This window comes from Oxyura jamaicensis, chromosome 6 (genome assembly GCF_011077185.1).
Source record: "Oxyura jamaicensis isolate SHBP4307 breed ruddy duck chromosome 6, BPBGC_Ojam_1.0, whole genome shotgun sequence".
NCBI classification, from domain to species: Eukaryota; Metazoa; Chordata; class Aves; order Anseriformes; family Anatidae; genus Oxyura; species Oxyura jamaicensis.
This window is the reverse complement of record NC_048898.1, coordinates 4,183,031-4,199,927: the sequence shown is the minus strand read 5'-3', so window position 1 is coordinate 4,199,927 and position 16,897 is coordinate 4,183,031. Positions and strand designations below refer to the sequence as shown.

Below are 16,897 nucleotides of genomic sequence, written 5' to 3'. Positions count from 1 at the left end.
TTTTGATTTAATATCGCTTTTGTTGTCCTTCTACTGTAAAATGCTTGCATGTTTCCTTAACTTTTGTCTACTCACGTGGAGACAGGAAAATATCAACAGAATAAACACAGCAACTAAGACTCACCTATTAAGTCTATTTGTTACCTGGTTGCTAGGTCCACTCTTAATCATTCCTCAACACACAGAATTTGTATTTTATTCTTTTTCTCCAATAGGTGGTCATTTATACCAAAAGTGCAAGATATAATTCATCAAGTTCATACTAATTCGCAAAGCAGAAAGTTGAGTGGTGTTCACAGCCACGCATTTGTTAAATTTGCATTAGTCCATGCAAAGCTTACTGCAAATAAATTCTTCCTTAGCAACAGAAAGTATAATTAATGGAAATTACCATACAGGATTTCAGGAGGAACGTTATTTCTGAAAAGGAAGTCTAAACAAATAAAAAAAGAAAAACAAGATTGCTTGTGTCTTCTTCTCATTACTTTTCCACCAAAGGTGGTAGAACACATGAAAGAATTTTTGTTTTAGCTTGCAGTGTTAAAACATGGAAATTGTTATAGAACCCTCTAAATTGTATTGTTCTTTAGACTTTTCTAAAAGGTAGAATACATTGTCTCTCCTGAACAGGAAACTATTCAGGAATTAAACAATTACAGCTACAGACGCTTTGAAAAAACAACACAATCTCAGTACATTCTGCATAGAACTTACCTGTGCATATCTACCCATGCCATCAAAATAAGCCATTTTTTAGAAGTTTTTCCACCATCTCAAAGTGAATTAGACAGCAACAGTAATACTGTTGTCTTCCTAATGTAACTCTCAAAAGTCTCCACAGACCACGTGGGTTGCTACTGATAGTAACAGAGACATTGGACAAAATGGAGTATTAATGGGAAGCAAACAGGACAGTATAAAACAGGCCTGCTGCAAAGTGTTTGCAAAGTGTCATTTACAGCTCTACTACAGTACCCCAAAGGAAAAAAAAAAAAAAAAAGTGCTGGGATCCATGCCTTAAAGTCCCCTCTTATCCCAAAGTGCTTTACCATTTTATCCAATTTCCCATGTGTCAGACACGTTAATGCATGGATTGATACAAAACAATGCTCATTGTAAAGTTTACTTAACTCTTACTGGAAACATTCCATAAGTCACAGGACAAGAGAAGAATTCTGCTACTCATTGTGGTATGCAGATATTCTTTCAGTCAAACTTTAGGCAATGCTCAATATCAAGAAACTGAGAAGTCTGTTGTAATTCAAAGGAATTACTAAACTGGACATAAAAAAAAAAATCTGAGACACAGATCTCCTGGAAGACTTCAAAATGGGAGACTTGCTATAAACTGTTATTCTCAAATGAAATGGATCTGTCAGCAGATACAAAGCCAACCTTAGAAGTGTGTGGAAAGACTAAGTTGCCAGCAAGTGTCTTGTCAGTGAAGTGTACAAGAATTTAGATGGACAAAAGGATGTACTTCTGGATGGGGCTGAGGGAGAAGGAAGGTCAATTTAAGCAAGTGAGTAACAAAATAGTGAGATCACCAAAAAGCAGTTTAGCATGCTGAAGTATCTCTGTGTAGGGTCACACAAATGCTAGAATGGGGAGAATAAAAGGCATGTAAACCAAAAGCCCATGCTAGGGCTAAGAGTGGGTCTGCAGTAACCAGCAGACAGCTTGGTGCATTTCTTCACCTGCACCATTTTTCAACATTCGCAAGAGGTCTGGGTACGTTTGGCTGTTGAGTATAAAAGTTTTATTTGCCTAACCTGAGTTAAGCAAGTTTCCAAGTGACTTGGCTAATAAGGCATCTGTTGGAAACTTATGGCAAACCTGTAGAGATGGAGATGTGTCTTCCCTTGACAGTAAAAAGGAAAGCTGACGTACAGCAGCATAGTAAAGCAGACTTGACTATGGTGGGAGTTCACCACAGTAACAGCATCTAGATCCAGCATACACATGTAAAAATACTTCATGTGCTTGAGTCACAACAGAATCAAAGAGCATCCTGCAGGCTTCCTGAGCATGCCACTAGGTGTCATGCACACAACTCAGCCTTGAAACATGAATGACTCCAAGAAGCCTCAATTTTCCTCCTCTGTAATTACCAAAGAAGTTAGCCACCCTGCCCACTACCATTCCAACTCACACATCCACTCAGACTATTTGCAAAATTAGAATCTGAAAACTCTGAGAGTATTTACCAACATATGCTAACAAACTTGAGGCTTTTGTATGAAGAAAGTATGAAGAAAAAAGGTCATTTTAAACATCCTTTAAAAAAAAAAAAGTTGTAATTTCCCACCTGATCTGAAAACTTCCAACACTGCAGAATTACATTGCTTTTGAATGAAATAGTTGTCTGCTTCCATCTTTCTTTTTTGGATAAAGTGAAACAAATTTCTTTCCTTTTTTTTTTTTTTGACAAATGGATTTTGACAAATGGACAAACTGGTATTGTATACAACTGCTGTTCATCTCCAAATAGATTACAGTGACTCAACAGTTTGCCAGCAGGGCTATGAATATCCCTTAATCTAACAAGAGAGCCCATAGGTTATCATTTAAAGATACACTCCATGAACACAGTAATGAAAGTCACAAACTCAGAACAGCTTCAGTCCCAATCTAGATCTGTGCTTTTTCCATAGGTAATCAAAGCAAATCTTAACCTTTTCAAAAGAGATCACTTTCTTCCCAAAGCAGGAGGCAATTTAAAGTGTCTTCTATAGCTAACAGAAGCAGCTTTTCAAATTCCTCTCTGCTCAATCTCCAGAAAGTTCTACCGAGATGAAAATCTCAGTATCAAAACCAGTTACTATTCAAAAAAAGTTGCCAAACCATAGAGCTACTGATCCGGTATGCAATTCAGACTGAGATACAGAGAACATCTCTAGACTTTTTCTGATTTCAGCCTTGGCCTAGTTTATTTTCTTAATAGCATTGTATTTCATTTTGTAAAGATGCACGGCCTGGTAAAAAGCTTATCTTCTGTGACTGAAAGCAGGAAATAATTTTATAGCTAATACACCTCTAGTACCTACAAGTGCAAAAGCTTCTGCCAACACAGAAACAGAGTAGAAAGACGTCAGAAATAGCATGAGTATAGTATCAATAGTATGAATACCTGATATTAAACAAAAATGTTGAGATTCTCTAAATGGCTTCAAAGTACTACACATAGGAAAGAAAAATAGTGAAGATCTGAAATCAGGAGAAAAGATGCCCTGCTGAAGGTGAAGTATGTTACTGAAGCATGTTCAGACTCTGCTAGAGAACCAGACATATATCACCTAAAATGACGAGGAATTTTGCAAAGTCAGAATGAGAATTCAGACTAGAGAAAGCTAATCCCAATAAAAGCATGGTGATAGCCTGAGAAGCAATTACAGAATTTACACTTCCCTGGCTCAGAAACACACTCCAAAACCCTTGCAGATGTGACGTTTATTATGCTTGACATAATTATGAGATCAAATAACAAACCCACATTACAGGCTAAAACTAGCATTAGTTGCCAGTTGAAACACTCTTTTGCTTGCCAGCAGCTCCATGTCCAAGGGCACAAAGAAATATGCTGTATGTCTCTCAGAATAACAGCTCCCACTACTCCAAAACTCACCCAAGCAAATTGTTCCTTGATCTCCCCAGTTCAAGAACCAAATATTCATGTGTTCAGATACAATCTGTCCCTGAGCCATTTCCTCATTTTTTAAACTATCTAATCAATTACCTGATATAAACAACTGGAACTGATCTGCCTCCAAGCAAGTGAAGTGTTAGACAACACTGACACCAAGTGACAGAATTCAGAAAAATATCAAATAAAACAGCCCACACAGAAATGTTAGTGTACTTCATCAATATGATCTGGAAGACACAAAGCCTATTTTTCCCCCAAGAAAGCAAAAATTAAGACGTAATATGAGAGCTAACAATTTCACAGATATCACACAAGTTACAGAAAGTAAGTCCAAGATTAAATAGATGTTAACAATTTGATTTAACCTTGATCTCATCAGTATGAGTGAAAGACTGTATACACGGTTTTGTGCAATCTAGCCTTGTAAATTCATTTCTAAAAAAATAACTGATGGTTTGCACGTACAGTTAGCATTTGATTTCATTGACTTTTGTGGATTTAAGTTAATTTCCCAAGTAAAAAAAAAAAAATCCAAACAGTACTTCTATGCCATTTCATAAAAACATTTTATGTTAATGCAAAGTTTAATAGTCAGCTGAGCCTCACCTACCTGCCATACCTACCTTGCTCTATGACAAAGAAATCTTCAGAAATCAAGTACCATGCATTCCAACACCTTATGCATTAAAGAGAATCGCCACCCTTCCTACTGACTTTCACAATCACATTATGTAAGTATCAAAGCCTACTGATAGAACAATAACCCTACCAAATGCTTCTTCTCCCACCTACCATGCTTCTGCCCAGTACTTTATGTCTCCCAGCCCAGCTTCCATGTTCTTCTTACCTGTTGACGTTTGAATGCCAAGTAATCAAGATTTTCCAGATCCTTCCGAAACTTCTGGTAGGTTTTCTGTAGATCAGACTTACTGGACACATTTCTTAGCATTTCAAAGGTTCTTTGAAACTGTGATAGTAAAGAAAAAAATATCACTCATACTGTTGTTGGTTTGTTTTTTGATAGTGGTTTTGTGTGTGTGTGTGTGTGTGTGTGTGTGTGTGTGTGTGTGTGTAAGGATTTTATTCTAAATACTGTCATCTTCAAGTATACCATCTTACTGATGCCATCACACTTCTACAACTTTGAAATCAATTCCATTACCTGAAGTATAGCACACACATCCTGTTTAAGTAAATTAAATCCTCTAATTAACTTCACAGATAAGACTTACATAAGACAAAACACTAGCAATCCGCCTGATCTGTAAAGATCAGTTCTTTATCAATCTACAGGATACTTCCCCTCTTGCCCCACAACTAACAAAAAGCATATGCAGCTTCATAAAGGCCTTGAACTCCTCATTTGAGCAAGCATAACAGTAGATCCTGTTTTTCAGGGTACTATCAAGTTAACTTACCATACTCTGCAAGGCTGAAGACTCACCTGAGGCAAAGTGCTCAGATACTATAGGAAAGCTGTGACAAGATCAGTCATACTTTGAAATCTCACTTTTACATGTAGCACTTCTTTCACACACACTATTACTAAAAACAGCACTGGTACTTATCAAAGAGATGAACAATACCAACCCAGCTGTAGGGAACTGCAACAGAAAGGATAAGATTTGTGTGAAAGGAGAATGGGAGATATCAGCACAGAGGCAGTCTGAAGGAACACAGCAAGGGAAGGGCGCTCAGAATGGCCCATAAATTAGTAGGTCACCAGGATCCCGCTGCATCTATCACCTAGGAGCAGCTGCACTGCCATCCAGAACTGGAGACAAAGACTAGAAAGGACTCTCAGACAGGATGGGGACGCTGATGTCTGTTAGGTCTAAAAAGGTACAGAAGGACAACCCAGATATGCACATGGGCACCAGTTTAAGAACAACCCCGGAGATTTGAGAACGACCTGACAACTGGTGCCTCTCAGCCTCTGATCTTCACAACAGATCCTGGTCCTAACATCATGTGCATCAACACAAGCATCATGTGGTCTGACTGCTGGTTGGACTTCCTGGACACGACACACATTCTGGCACTTGGCAACAGAGATGGTCCCAGCAAACGTAAAACCCATTTGTTTCCAGTTTTAATTTTAATCAAATTGAAAACTCATCCTTTAGGGTCTGATCAGGATGTTTGCTACATCACTGATATAAAGTTACAGAAGTATTTTGTACACAACTTCCTGAGCTTATAAAGTAGTAGCAAGATATATATACTCTTCTCTATTCAGGTGTGTCAAACAAAAAATAAATAAATAAAAACTCAGTTTTGTAAGTCTTTTTCTAAGAGATATACTTCAGATTACTTTTTTAAAAAAGCTTTCCCACATACCACGTTTATAATATAGTTCTTGAGTTCTCAGTGAAACCAGTATTTAACAGCTGCTATACGAGGAAGAAAAGCACCATGAAGACTTCACTCAAATAATATACACACAGATAAGCAAATTTTAAAAGAAGGTAGAGAGAAAATATGAATTGGTGTATTGATTAAAAAACCCTAAACAGCAAACATCCTCAACCACATTTCTTCCGTTAAGTTAAAGAAAACATGAGCAGGTTGAAATGTCTCAGTCCCTACCTGATCCTAGCCTTGATACATTTACGTGATTTCTCAAGCACTCCAGGGGTTAATATGTGATGCTCCAGAAAAACAAAGGTGTATTATTACCTCTTCTACTGGTTATGAAATGATGCACTGGGAAGGAAGTTGCCCTCCCATGGCTCTGTTAGTATTCCAGGTCCAAGACCTAGAACAGCAGACTGAAGTCATTCACACCTGCAGTTACAGAAATGGAATTCTATCTTTTTGACAAGGTCAGACATCTGATTTTGCTGCAGCTTCCTTGCTGCTTCAGGAAATCACTTCTCTGGCTTTTGCTGTTTCACCATGTGTAAATATTCTTCTTTCCCACACAAGCACGTAACAGCTGTAAAGCCACAAGTAGTTTAGAAATATTCTGTCATCTCATCAATTAGCACCAGTAGTCAGTCTAGAAACACATTTTTACACTGATAACCAGGAAAAACTACATGTTTTCTGTATCTGTCCTATGTACTACCTTAGCTTACTCCAGTTACAAATGTGAATTACCTACTGTAAGTGGGATTGTGGTACTACTGTCCAGGAAATGAGGCAGATGACCTGAAGAAATGAACCATTTTCCAGTCATTTCTGGCAAACTAAGCACTGCAGTAACAACTACAGCACACTTCTGTGTACCTTGGCTAACACTACAGTCACTGAATTGGAAAAAGGAACCACAGGAGCAGAAAAAAAGAGGCAATCTCCACTCATCTTCAGTTCTTTAAAAGCTGACAGCAGCTTTGGCAGCTAGTGCTGACCTGGATGTAGACTTCTCCACAGCATGACTTGTTCTGTGAGCATTTAAGGAAACCTCAGCTGTGGACACTGCTCAACAGCCACTAGGTAGGCCCACTTTGGGGATGAGCTGCATATTTCAGCTGGCAATCTGCAACTGACAGACATCCTGGAATCCCCAGGCAAGTCACCACTTCTGGTTTTCCACATTCTGCGGGCCTTTATTTCAGTCTTACTGCTCTCAAAACTAAGAAGCAAGATAAAGCAGTATTTATTTCCATTTGTAATTTACCTTACTAGACCTCATTCAGCACCACTCAAGGTTAACTTGAGACTTTCCAGTTGCAGTTCTAATGTTTACTACCAAAAAATAAAAGAATGCTTTCTCATCCAAAGTATACTGCACTGAATTCTCTAACAGCACAGCTGAGAAAACATAAATGCTAAGATAAACCGTAAAACTCTTTTCAGAATTCTTTTCTGTTCTTTGTCAGAATTCTTTTCTGTTCAACTTCATTATCTTGCACATTTCCCCCCCTCAGATTTTCCCTCTGCTCCAGAGATGCTCTGAAACCCTTGAACTTGCAAAGCTTGCTTTCACCAATTCACTCTCCAGCAGGGTGTCCTGTAAGGTGAAAGCAAATTAATTAATCTGCAAGCAAGACTGGAGTAAAGTTTAAACAATTAAATAAAAACTGCTCCTTGATGAGTCTAGTAAACTGCTCATAATGTATCTGTCCCAGTCCACCATATTCGCTCAGTTCAAACCCATGACACGCTTCTCCAGAAACTACCACAAAGCTCCTGAACCCTGTTATGGGGTTGAGCAATACTGGGTCACAAATGATTCCCAAACTCACTAGCTACTACAAAGCACTCTTTTTTCTCATCAACACATTAGACACAAGTAGTAGAGCAGTAGAATCATCATCCTCTTAAGGATGTACTTAATGCCATAGTTCCAATTCTTCCTTTGGCAGGAACTCTGCTAGCAAGCTCACTCGATTCCTCATGTCCTGAAGCAACCTGAATATTAATAATATATTTGGCTGTCTGGAAAGAGATACAAGAACCAGCAAACAAGGATGAAGAAATAGAAGCCAAGTGTGTAATTTTAGGGATAATATACTTGACTAATAGAAAAAAAGATGTGTGATGGCCAGCCTCAAGAAACTAACCAATTAGAGTAAGTCTGTCTTAACATGTGAGGAAAAGTTTAACTCAAAAGTAAATTCAAAAAACATGTCAACAACTTTAAAGACAACATCCATATTCCTATTTCACTGACATCAAAAGGAAACTAAAAAACTGCTTTGGACATACAAAAGTTACCAGAATATCCTTGAAACCTTAACCATGTCTGGAATTTCCTCTATCAGTCTGAACAACTATTTGTATCTATTTTGGATTCTCTGATCTTCTGCTTTATGTGATGAAAATCAGGCAATGGGTTCAAAGAGAAGAGACTGAGGCATATACAAAGTATCTGCATAATGCTTCAGCAGGAAATTATACTAAAATTTTGATACTTAAATTCTACTATATTTAGTCTTTATCCAAATTAATTTCTTCAATTAAATAAACTTTACACTCTTTGAATGTTGTAGCTTAGCTCTGCAATTTTCTGTGAAAGGTTAATTTAATTGTTTACTATTGCTACCTCTTTAGCTGTTGCAAGAGAACAGATTTATAACAAGAGTATTTATGGAATGAGTAGTTATATTAAAAGCTCTTGATACCTGATTTTTAACATTTTGATAGTGTTTCTTTGCAACAACACTTAGCATCCTTGCATCCTTTCTGGTAACCCAATGAAAGTTCCTGCACTAGACAAGTTTGAGCTTGTTTGACTCAGTCTGAGGTTTTGGTTCAAGTCACTAAGTTGTATCTGAAGCATCCTGGTTTAGGACTTGACATAAGCCAGATCCTTGAAAAGCAAACAGATATCTTAGGTGGATAAAATTCACTCAAAGTTTAACAGGATTCCCTTGATACAGCTGGGAATCTCAATATGCACCATGAAAATTAACAGCCTGTCAACTAAACAAGAGGCCAGGCCACAAAAACATGAGATCATAAATATGCAGTGCAAAGTACTTCATTTGCTTACAACTGGACTTGTGGGAGGAAACATTAAGTATGAAGTACAAAGTCTTATTTCTGGTAATAACCATATAATGCCCACAAACAGAAAGAGGTGTGGGAGGCAGCAGCACACAGAGTACTGAACACAGTACTCGAGGCACGGCCTCACCAGAGCCAAGTACAGGAGGACAATCACTTCTCATTGATCTCATTATGGGCCTCGTTCACATTTAGGGCCAGTGCTGCAAAAGCCAGTTCATTATTCAATATAAAAAGGAAGAATGGCTCACAGAAGTTAAACAGACTTTGCCATTCAAAATTTCAATCTTTTGTAGTGCAGGACAGCAAAAGAGCACTGAACTGTTTTGTTCATCTGTAAAATCTTTTATTTATTTCTTTGATGAATTAAGGAAGAAAAGCAAATTTAGTTTCCATTCTGACACTAGGAAGCAGTTCATTAAAAAAGTCTGCCTGTTTCAATATATAGGGCTACTTTAGAAGACTAAATAACACTAAATAGACTATTTTATATCACCAGGAGATATGGTTGGAAAAATGTTCAAAACCCTCTCTAGAATTCCAATTACTAAATGCAGACATTTATGAAAAATAGTTCTCAATATTTTGCTGTAATGGAATGGGCAAGGTGCCTATTTGTAGATGTTTATGGAGAGTGTCACACCACCTCCTTCATTCAGGAAATGTCATAATTTTGCTCTCATTTTAAGAGGGTCTGAAGACATGCATTTTGATGATAAAGCAGATACTGTTTGTTTTGCATGCATTTCCTTTTATCTGCCTCCAAGGAAGTTATAAAATAAATTTCTCTGGATCAGAATGATCTGTGCATGCTTGAGATACAAATAAGTGTTGATCAGACAAGCTATTCTACATTATATTGACTTCATTACTTTACTACCAATAAATAATTTGCCAAGAGAAACTGAACTTCCAAGTTCGTTTTTACTAATCCAGAATTTGCCCTCCAAGATTAACACTCACAGAAGGAAATTTCACAGTGTCACTCCCATATTACTCTCTTATAAAGCACTGCATTTCAATGTAAGTGTTGCTGTAGCAGCAGAACAATTATAACTATTCAGAAGAAAATTCAGAACTGCTCTTTTTTCATCAGCAGCTCAAAGACAGGCTACCACAATGGAGTCCTAGATCCCTGACTAGAGCATGCAGATGGCTACATAGTCCAAAGAAATAAGTAAAAGCAGTCAGCTACTAATATCCCACCTTGCGACTTTCTCAAAATACTTTTCAAACCTCTTAATCACCAGACATAACACTGATTTCTCACACTTGGTTGTACTTGTGGAAACTGCATGCATTCCACGTTGACCTATTGTATAAACAAGGTTTGCATCAGAGTTATCCCTAAACTCTATTCTTAAGCTTTCTTCATTTGGAAATAATCACACAGCTTTACAACTATTTTGATGAAAAAAACAATAAAATAGTATCTTCCATAACATTTATCTTAAACCAAACCAGAGAAGTTCTACCTTACTTAAAGCAAGCCCCATCCATTCAAAGGAAGCCCTGTTTCTTTCACTCCCCATCCCCTTATACCTGGGTTGCACCAACAGTTTGTATAAAACTTACGCAAGCTTATGCAAGTTATGCAAGTCAAGCCAAACACCTTCACCAGAAGAATGGGTAAGCCTAAACCCCTCTTCTTTTATGCCACCATAATGTTTCTCTTCTGCTCAAAACATTTTTAATGCTGATGGATACCCTTCAGGGAAGGGAGAAACAGGCAGCACCATTCCCCCAGTGCCCAAGTTCACAAGTAGCCCTTCTTTTCCTGACAATAGTTTTAAATAACCATAAGCAAACATTTTACAAAGATAGCACTGTCTGAGGTGTTTGTGAGAAGTATGAAGACTTAACAGTTCATCCACAAGCATGACAAGAAGGGGAAAGAAGTAAACAAAACATGCTGGCTCAGCGTGAAATGAAATAGATAAGAGAAAGACAGACTGCCAATGCACTTTGAATGAAACGCTCAGAACTTGTTACTGTCTTGCTGTTCTCCCTTGATCGATAAATTCAAGCAGTTCCATTAGTCTGTTAATTTGCTTAATTAAATATTGAGCATCACTAACCATAATGAATGGGGCTGGTAATGCAGCTCTGAATCCAAGAGTGAGATCTGCGAAATGGCCCTTTGTCTGACTACATTTTTCACAACTCGGTTTTGCTTAGACTTCCAACTCCAACCTAAGTAAGGGAAATCCGATGCATACAACTATTTAAACAGGCAAAAGTTGGTTAAAGAAACCGACTGTTCTCATCACTGTGATGCACTTCATTTTCTCAGTCAGCTTTAATTAAAATAAGCATTTGTACTGCACCATCATACTCACCAGGCTGCACATTCCACAAATGGCTATAAACTTGCTATGCTTAAATACAATTGGTCACTGAAGCTTTGTGCTGGCTCTGACATGCTTTATTTTATATCCTCTTTGCTGGGTGGAGATTCCAGAGAATTAAATAAAGATCCAAAATTATTACTACCTTACTAGTGAAATTTCATAAAAGATTCTCATGTACACAATGGTATGGTTTGGGACATTTTTTCATTTGGAGTGAAATTCTTGACATGTTTATCAAATTCTTCCAACTAAACTGACTTGACTAAGTTTCTGCTTTAAAAGCAGCATTTCAATACTTTTCTGACAAAAATTAGGCTTTTCATTATTACATTCTGCTTAACAGTAAGATTTTATTACATAAAAGTAAAAAATGGTCCCAAGTCTGAGCAACGTGTTTGAGAGACATGAACACATTGGAAAGAGTCCAACATAGGGCCACAAAGATGACTACGGGACTGGAGCATCTCTCCTGTGAGGAAATGCTGTGAGAGACAGGACTTCAGCCTGGAAATGAAAAGGCTCTGTGGGGGGAGGATGTCTTCAACGTCTGTAATACCTGAAGGAAGGGTGCAACAAGGACAGAGTCAGGCTCTTTTCAGTGCTGCCCAGTGCCAGGACAAGAGGCAATGGGCACACAAGAGTTTCCTTCTGAACACCAGAAGCACTTCTGTGCTGTGGAGGTGACTGAGCACTGGCACAGGCTACCCATAGTGGTTGTGGAGGTTCCCTCTTTGGAGATAGTCAAAAGCCACCTGGACACAGCTCTGATCAACCTGCTGTGGGTGGCCCTGCTTGAGCACAGGTTGGCCCAGGTGGACCCAGAGATCCCTGCCAGCCCCAACCATTCTGTGAGTCTGTACAGATAGCACAATAGTTTTAGAGGCTAGCAACTGGAAGTAGCTGAGGTTCATCTTTTTTCTTAGGCACACTGAGAATGGCAGATGTGACAGGTAACACTAGAAGAGCCTTTATATAACAGCTAGTCATATTGTCATTGTTTCCTTGCTATTCTTGTTCTAAAATTACAAAGGAAATTGAAGTTTGAAAACCCAGACTGTACTGTCAGTAGAAGTAAGCAAGTTTTTAAATGTTTTGAATGACGGTGCTGTAATTAACAAGATTTACTGAATGAGCAAGACGCAAAACTTTCAGCACTTCGATAAATAGGTTTTAAAAATAACATACATAAATAATGCCCTATTAAATATTTCATATTGAATGAGATTTAATTAATATTCTACAGAGATCTTTGATAATACTGGATCACCTTCTTTCATTTTATATATATAAACAAAAAAATTCCCTGGTTAGAGTTTTCATTTCATTATTCTAATTCAATTATTTTTTATTTTCCCCATTTTTTAAGTTAATTTTGGCTCAGTCCTTTAAACATCTTGATTTTATGACAGCTACAGAGCTCAGAGACATGGATATAAAAAAGCAATTAAAATTCTCATCTCTTCTCAAAGGATTAATAACAGCTGTAACATTCTTGTCTTTGTGAAGAGAAGGATAAAATGGTCTGAGCATTAAGCATTAAAACCTTATAAGAAATTCAAAGGGAAACTGCTAATGATGTTTTTTTAAAAGAAAGCTGATTTTCAAGTCATATGAACCTGTAGACACTGAGAATATCAGACCTAATACAGCAAATACAAAGTGTTTTCTATGCTACACCCACTGAATATAATGCCTTTTTCCTGGAGCAAGCCTACACTGAAGAAAAAAGGAATTCCTAAGGGAGTTCTGACATACAATTATTGAAGTTAAGGACTCTGAAAAGAGCAAAATTAATAATCATTAAGTACTTTAGTTGTATTTAAATCTGGCTCAGACGGTTGGCATTTAAAAGCTCTTACCATTTGAAAGCGGTTCAGTAGCATACATTTAAGTTACCTCTAAGTCTTCTAAACCTTCGAAATCTAATCTAAACCTACTTGTAAATCTTTTAAGTCCATTGCCTAATTAGATGTCAGCATAAAAAGAAACCATTACAATACCACTGTTGGTATTTTCAACAGCCAGAGCAGAGAACAAATAAGCATGGAAATGTACCATCTTCCCAGGACTAGGGTGAGTACTTTTACACAGGCATTTTGGAGTGTTATGCCACACTAATTTATTCTAAGACTTAGGTGAGGAATTTAGTTCTTATTCCTATTAAAAGAACTAAATTAAAGTATGAAAGAGAAAGATAACTTAATTGTACTCCTTACAGTGTTGGAGTTTTTCTGAATAATTCTTTGCATTCTTTTGATTTCCAGTTATAGTTGGCTTTCATTTTCAAATGAAAATCAAGAAGTGAATTATAGGGTTGTTTAGAAATACTAAAACTCCAGGAAAGAAGACAACTCATTACTGAAGATGCTAGGGGAAAAAAAAAAAAAAAAAAAGGAACAAGAGTAGAATATTTCCTTGCTCTTCCCAGAGAATACACACACCAGACAGAGTGCAGTAAGCAGCCAGAGAAGAAACTCAGTAGCATTTTGGGAGTCAGAGGCACGATCTGGTAATGTTGAAGTCACATGGAGCACTATGGTTGACATTAAAGGAACTCACATTTAAGTAGACAGGAAAGCATATTCTGATGTTGAATTGTGAACAGAGTTGTGGTTCTTTCGCCTAGTTAAGTAACAGTAACAAACATGGGTTAGTTGTATAAGGGAAAAGAAGAATGGGACTAACATTTGTGTACAGAGAGCCAGGAAAATAAAAGATGACCCAGTTAGTTAAGTCAAATTCTACTCACCACAGCCAGATGTTCCAGCAAGTATGACACATCAACCATATCTGCCAGAATAAGAAGCCGTGTGACAGCTGTAAGAAGAGATCGTGCTGCTTGGACAACAGCCTGCCTCTTAGGAAGATAGCAGGGATCACTGGTAAATGCCTCTGCTGATACCTTCAAGGCTTGACCTGTAAAATGAAGACAAATTCACTTAGACTATATTGCAAAACTCTGGAAATATAGTTAAAACACATTAAGTTATCTGGCAACTCACAACTATTACCAAAAAATCTGGTATATTTTTCTCGCCTTCATGCCTTGGAATGAAGGTCAATTACTGTAGATCACACAGAATATGCTTCATTCTGAATGATGTTCCCTTTCTGTTCTTCTGAATCATTTAATTCTGAGATAACTCCTTTGGAAATCATCATTAATCTTAACTGTACACAACAAGGCCAGGGGCTCTATGTTAAACTACTCTAGTCCCTGCTTTTTATACGATTATATACTTTGCTATCCTTACTTTTAAATAATTCTGGGTCACAGAAGGGAGTCAAAAACTACCTTTCTCATTATAAATAAAAGTTAACAGAATGAAAATCTCATATTCCCAAACATTTGACACCAACATAAAATATATTAAATCTAAGCAATGAGGCTAGCAAATATGCCAAGTAGATAATAACATACAGCTCTACAACATGAAGTTTCCCAAACCAAATTTAAATGCACATCATGTTCCTGTCAGCATTCAGTCTTTGAAGAAAATAAAACCCCACACAAACCATTCAAAGGTCTTTGGATAGCACATAAGCATCCACATTCTCCCCCTCCTGTTTTCTTTATTAAACCGATCATTTAATTAAACTGCATATATATCCAAAATTAAATAATTGCTAGCAACTAGCAATAAAAATATTGATCTTAAATTAACTCTATGCACACTGCAAACCCTATCTTCTGTTGTCCCAATAGCCAAGCCTTTCATCAAGCTTTGAAAAATCCGGAGCATCTTCTCATCATTGACATCCAGCTCTTACTGAATACTCCAGTGATTGCACAGCATGCCAAATGAAGCGAGAAGCCACAACGCAGCACAAACAGGTGAATATTTAATACATACCCTCCTACTCAGACATATTTGTGTCAACTGCCTTAGGCAGCTCCCAACTTGGTTGGTTTGTTTCTATGGATCCAGCTCCTAGCCACAACACTTCAAACGCATTGAGAAGAAAACTGAAACACATTTCGGATGTTGTCATGAGTGTGTCAAATTTGGGAAATGTGGTTCTCAGCACTGCAACAGGTTTGTTTGTTTTCCTGTTTCTCTTTTTTTTTTTTCCCCCTGTTTGCAAGCATCTCAATGTTCTTTGTGTGCTGAAGAAGTCCCTTAGCCACTACTTTGTTTCAGGAAGAGAAGGGTTAGAGTTGGAAATGAAACATCTAAAACATCCTTTATGTTTAAAATAGTAATTCTGTTTGTATGACATGCAAACTTACTTGAATTTCTTTACTATTAATTTGTAAGAAAAGGTATCCTAGAGAGCATTACCACACAACATTTTAGCCCCACAGGACTCCTAAAGCACATGGCCTAAGGCCATGCCTCCAACTCATTTCACATCCATTTCTACAATTTTCTTCTTTTTGCACTACATAGGCATGAGTCAAGAGTTAGACTACATGGACGTCTGCATTAGAGAATTATTCCAGCCACGGTTGAAATTGAGTGGTGTCAATCACGTGGAACTTTATCCTTTATTCAGGTTGGATCTAATTCACCATTGACAAATGAGTGAGCAAAATCAGAAGGATCTGAAATATAAACCCCCTAGAATGAGCTGGACATAAGCTGGGACAACCAGATGAACAAGTATAAGATGCCAAATGGACCACGATCCCAAAATACAGTTCCAATGCAGTCTAGGAAGAGAGCAACTATGAATATACAAGCAGCAGGAAATGACAGCTCTACCACCAAGACGCTAGAAATTTCTTTAAATGCTGTAGACATTTCATGAATTGCATGACAGTTCAATGCAATTTAATCCACTTTATTGTAAATCCCATCAAGCAGATTTCTTCCCTAATTATATTTGTCACAAACAATGAAACACAAATGACAGAGTGCTAATTTAGTAGCATAAATAGGGAAGCAAAACGATGAAGTATTCATAGGATTTCGACTATTTCAGACATTGAAGGGAAAAGAAATTGAGAGGACTGAAGTCAGGATACATCTTAACTACATAATTAACGGAAATCAGATATCTCCAAGGCACAGCGCAGCACACAGAGATAGATGATTCCTAAAGTAAACAGTGTTACTACCATAAGCTGATCAGCTACTGACTGCTGCTGTCAAACACTGTTTGTGCATGTGCATACCAGAAATGAAAAAAGTTAAGTCTATGCTCAGGCATGAGGAAAGGTGAAAATACAGCTCAGCCACAAGTGTTGTTTGTTTTGTGTTTTAACTAGACCCATGCACTTTTTCTAGCACCAATAAAAATAAAAATTACTTGAAAATACCTTTAAAAATTAGTGAGCCTGCTGGCAAAATGCTGACTAAGGTACACACATCTGCTAGGCTGCTAGTCAAGGGCAGGCTGTCTGTACAGAGGCATGCAGTAATGCCACTTCCTGCAGTTGGTGAGCACCCCTCGGAGACAGTGCTCCAGATGACACTCAGGCAATAGCTAAATGCTCTTCCGT

The 16,897-nt window shown here is 37.6% G+C and overlaps 1 protein-coding gene across 7 annotated transcripts in view; it reads right to left on the bottom strand.

Annotated features, from left to right (window-relative positions):
* Positions 1-16,897, bottom strand: part of CTNNA3 (catenin alpha 3) — a 457,011-nt gene that overhangs the window by 412,911 nt on the left and 27,203 nt on the right. For all 7 annotated transcript variants that reach the window (XR_004752032.1, XM_035330601.1, XM_035330600.1 and 4 more), the window contains 2 exons: positions 14,201-14,367; positions 4,494-4,613 (listed from right to left, as the gene is read on the bottom strand). Coding sequence is in view for 6 of the 7 variants with exons in the window: in XM_035330601.1 (XP_035186492.1) it covers positions 4,494-4,613; positions 14,201-14,367 (287 nt within the window). In the remaining variant the exon portion in view is untranslated. The remainder of the gene's footprint in view (positions 1-4,493; positions 4,614-14,200; positions 14,368-16,897) is intronic.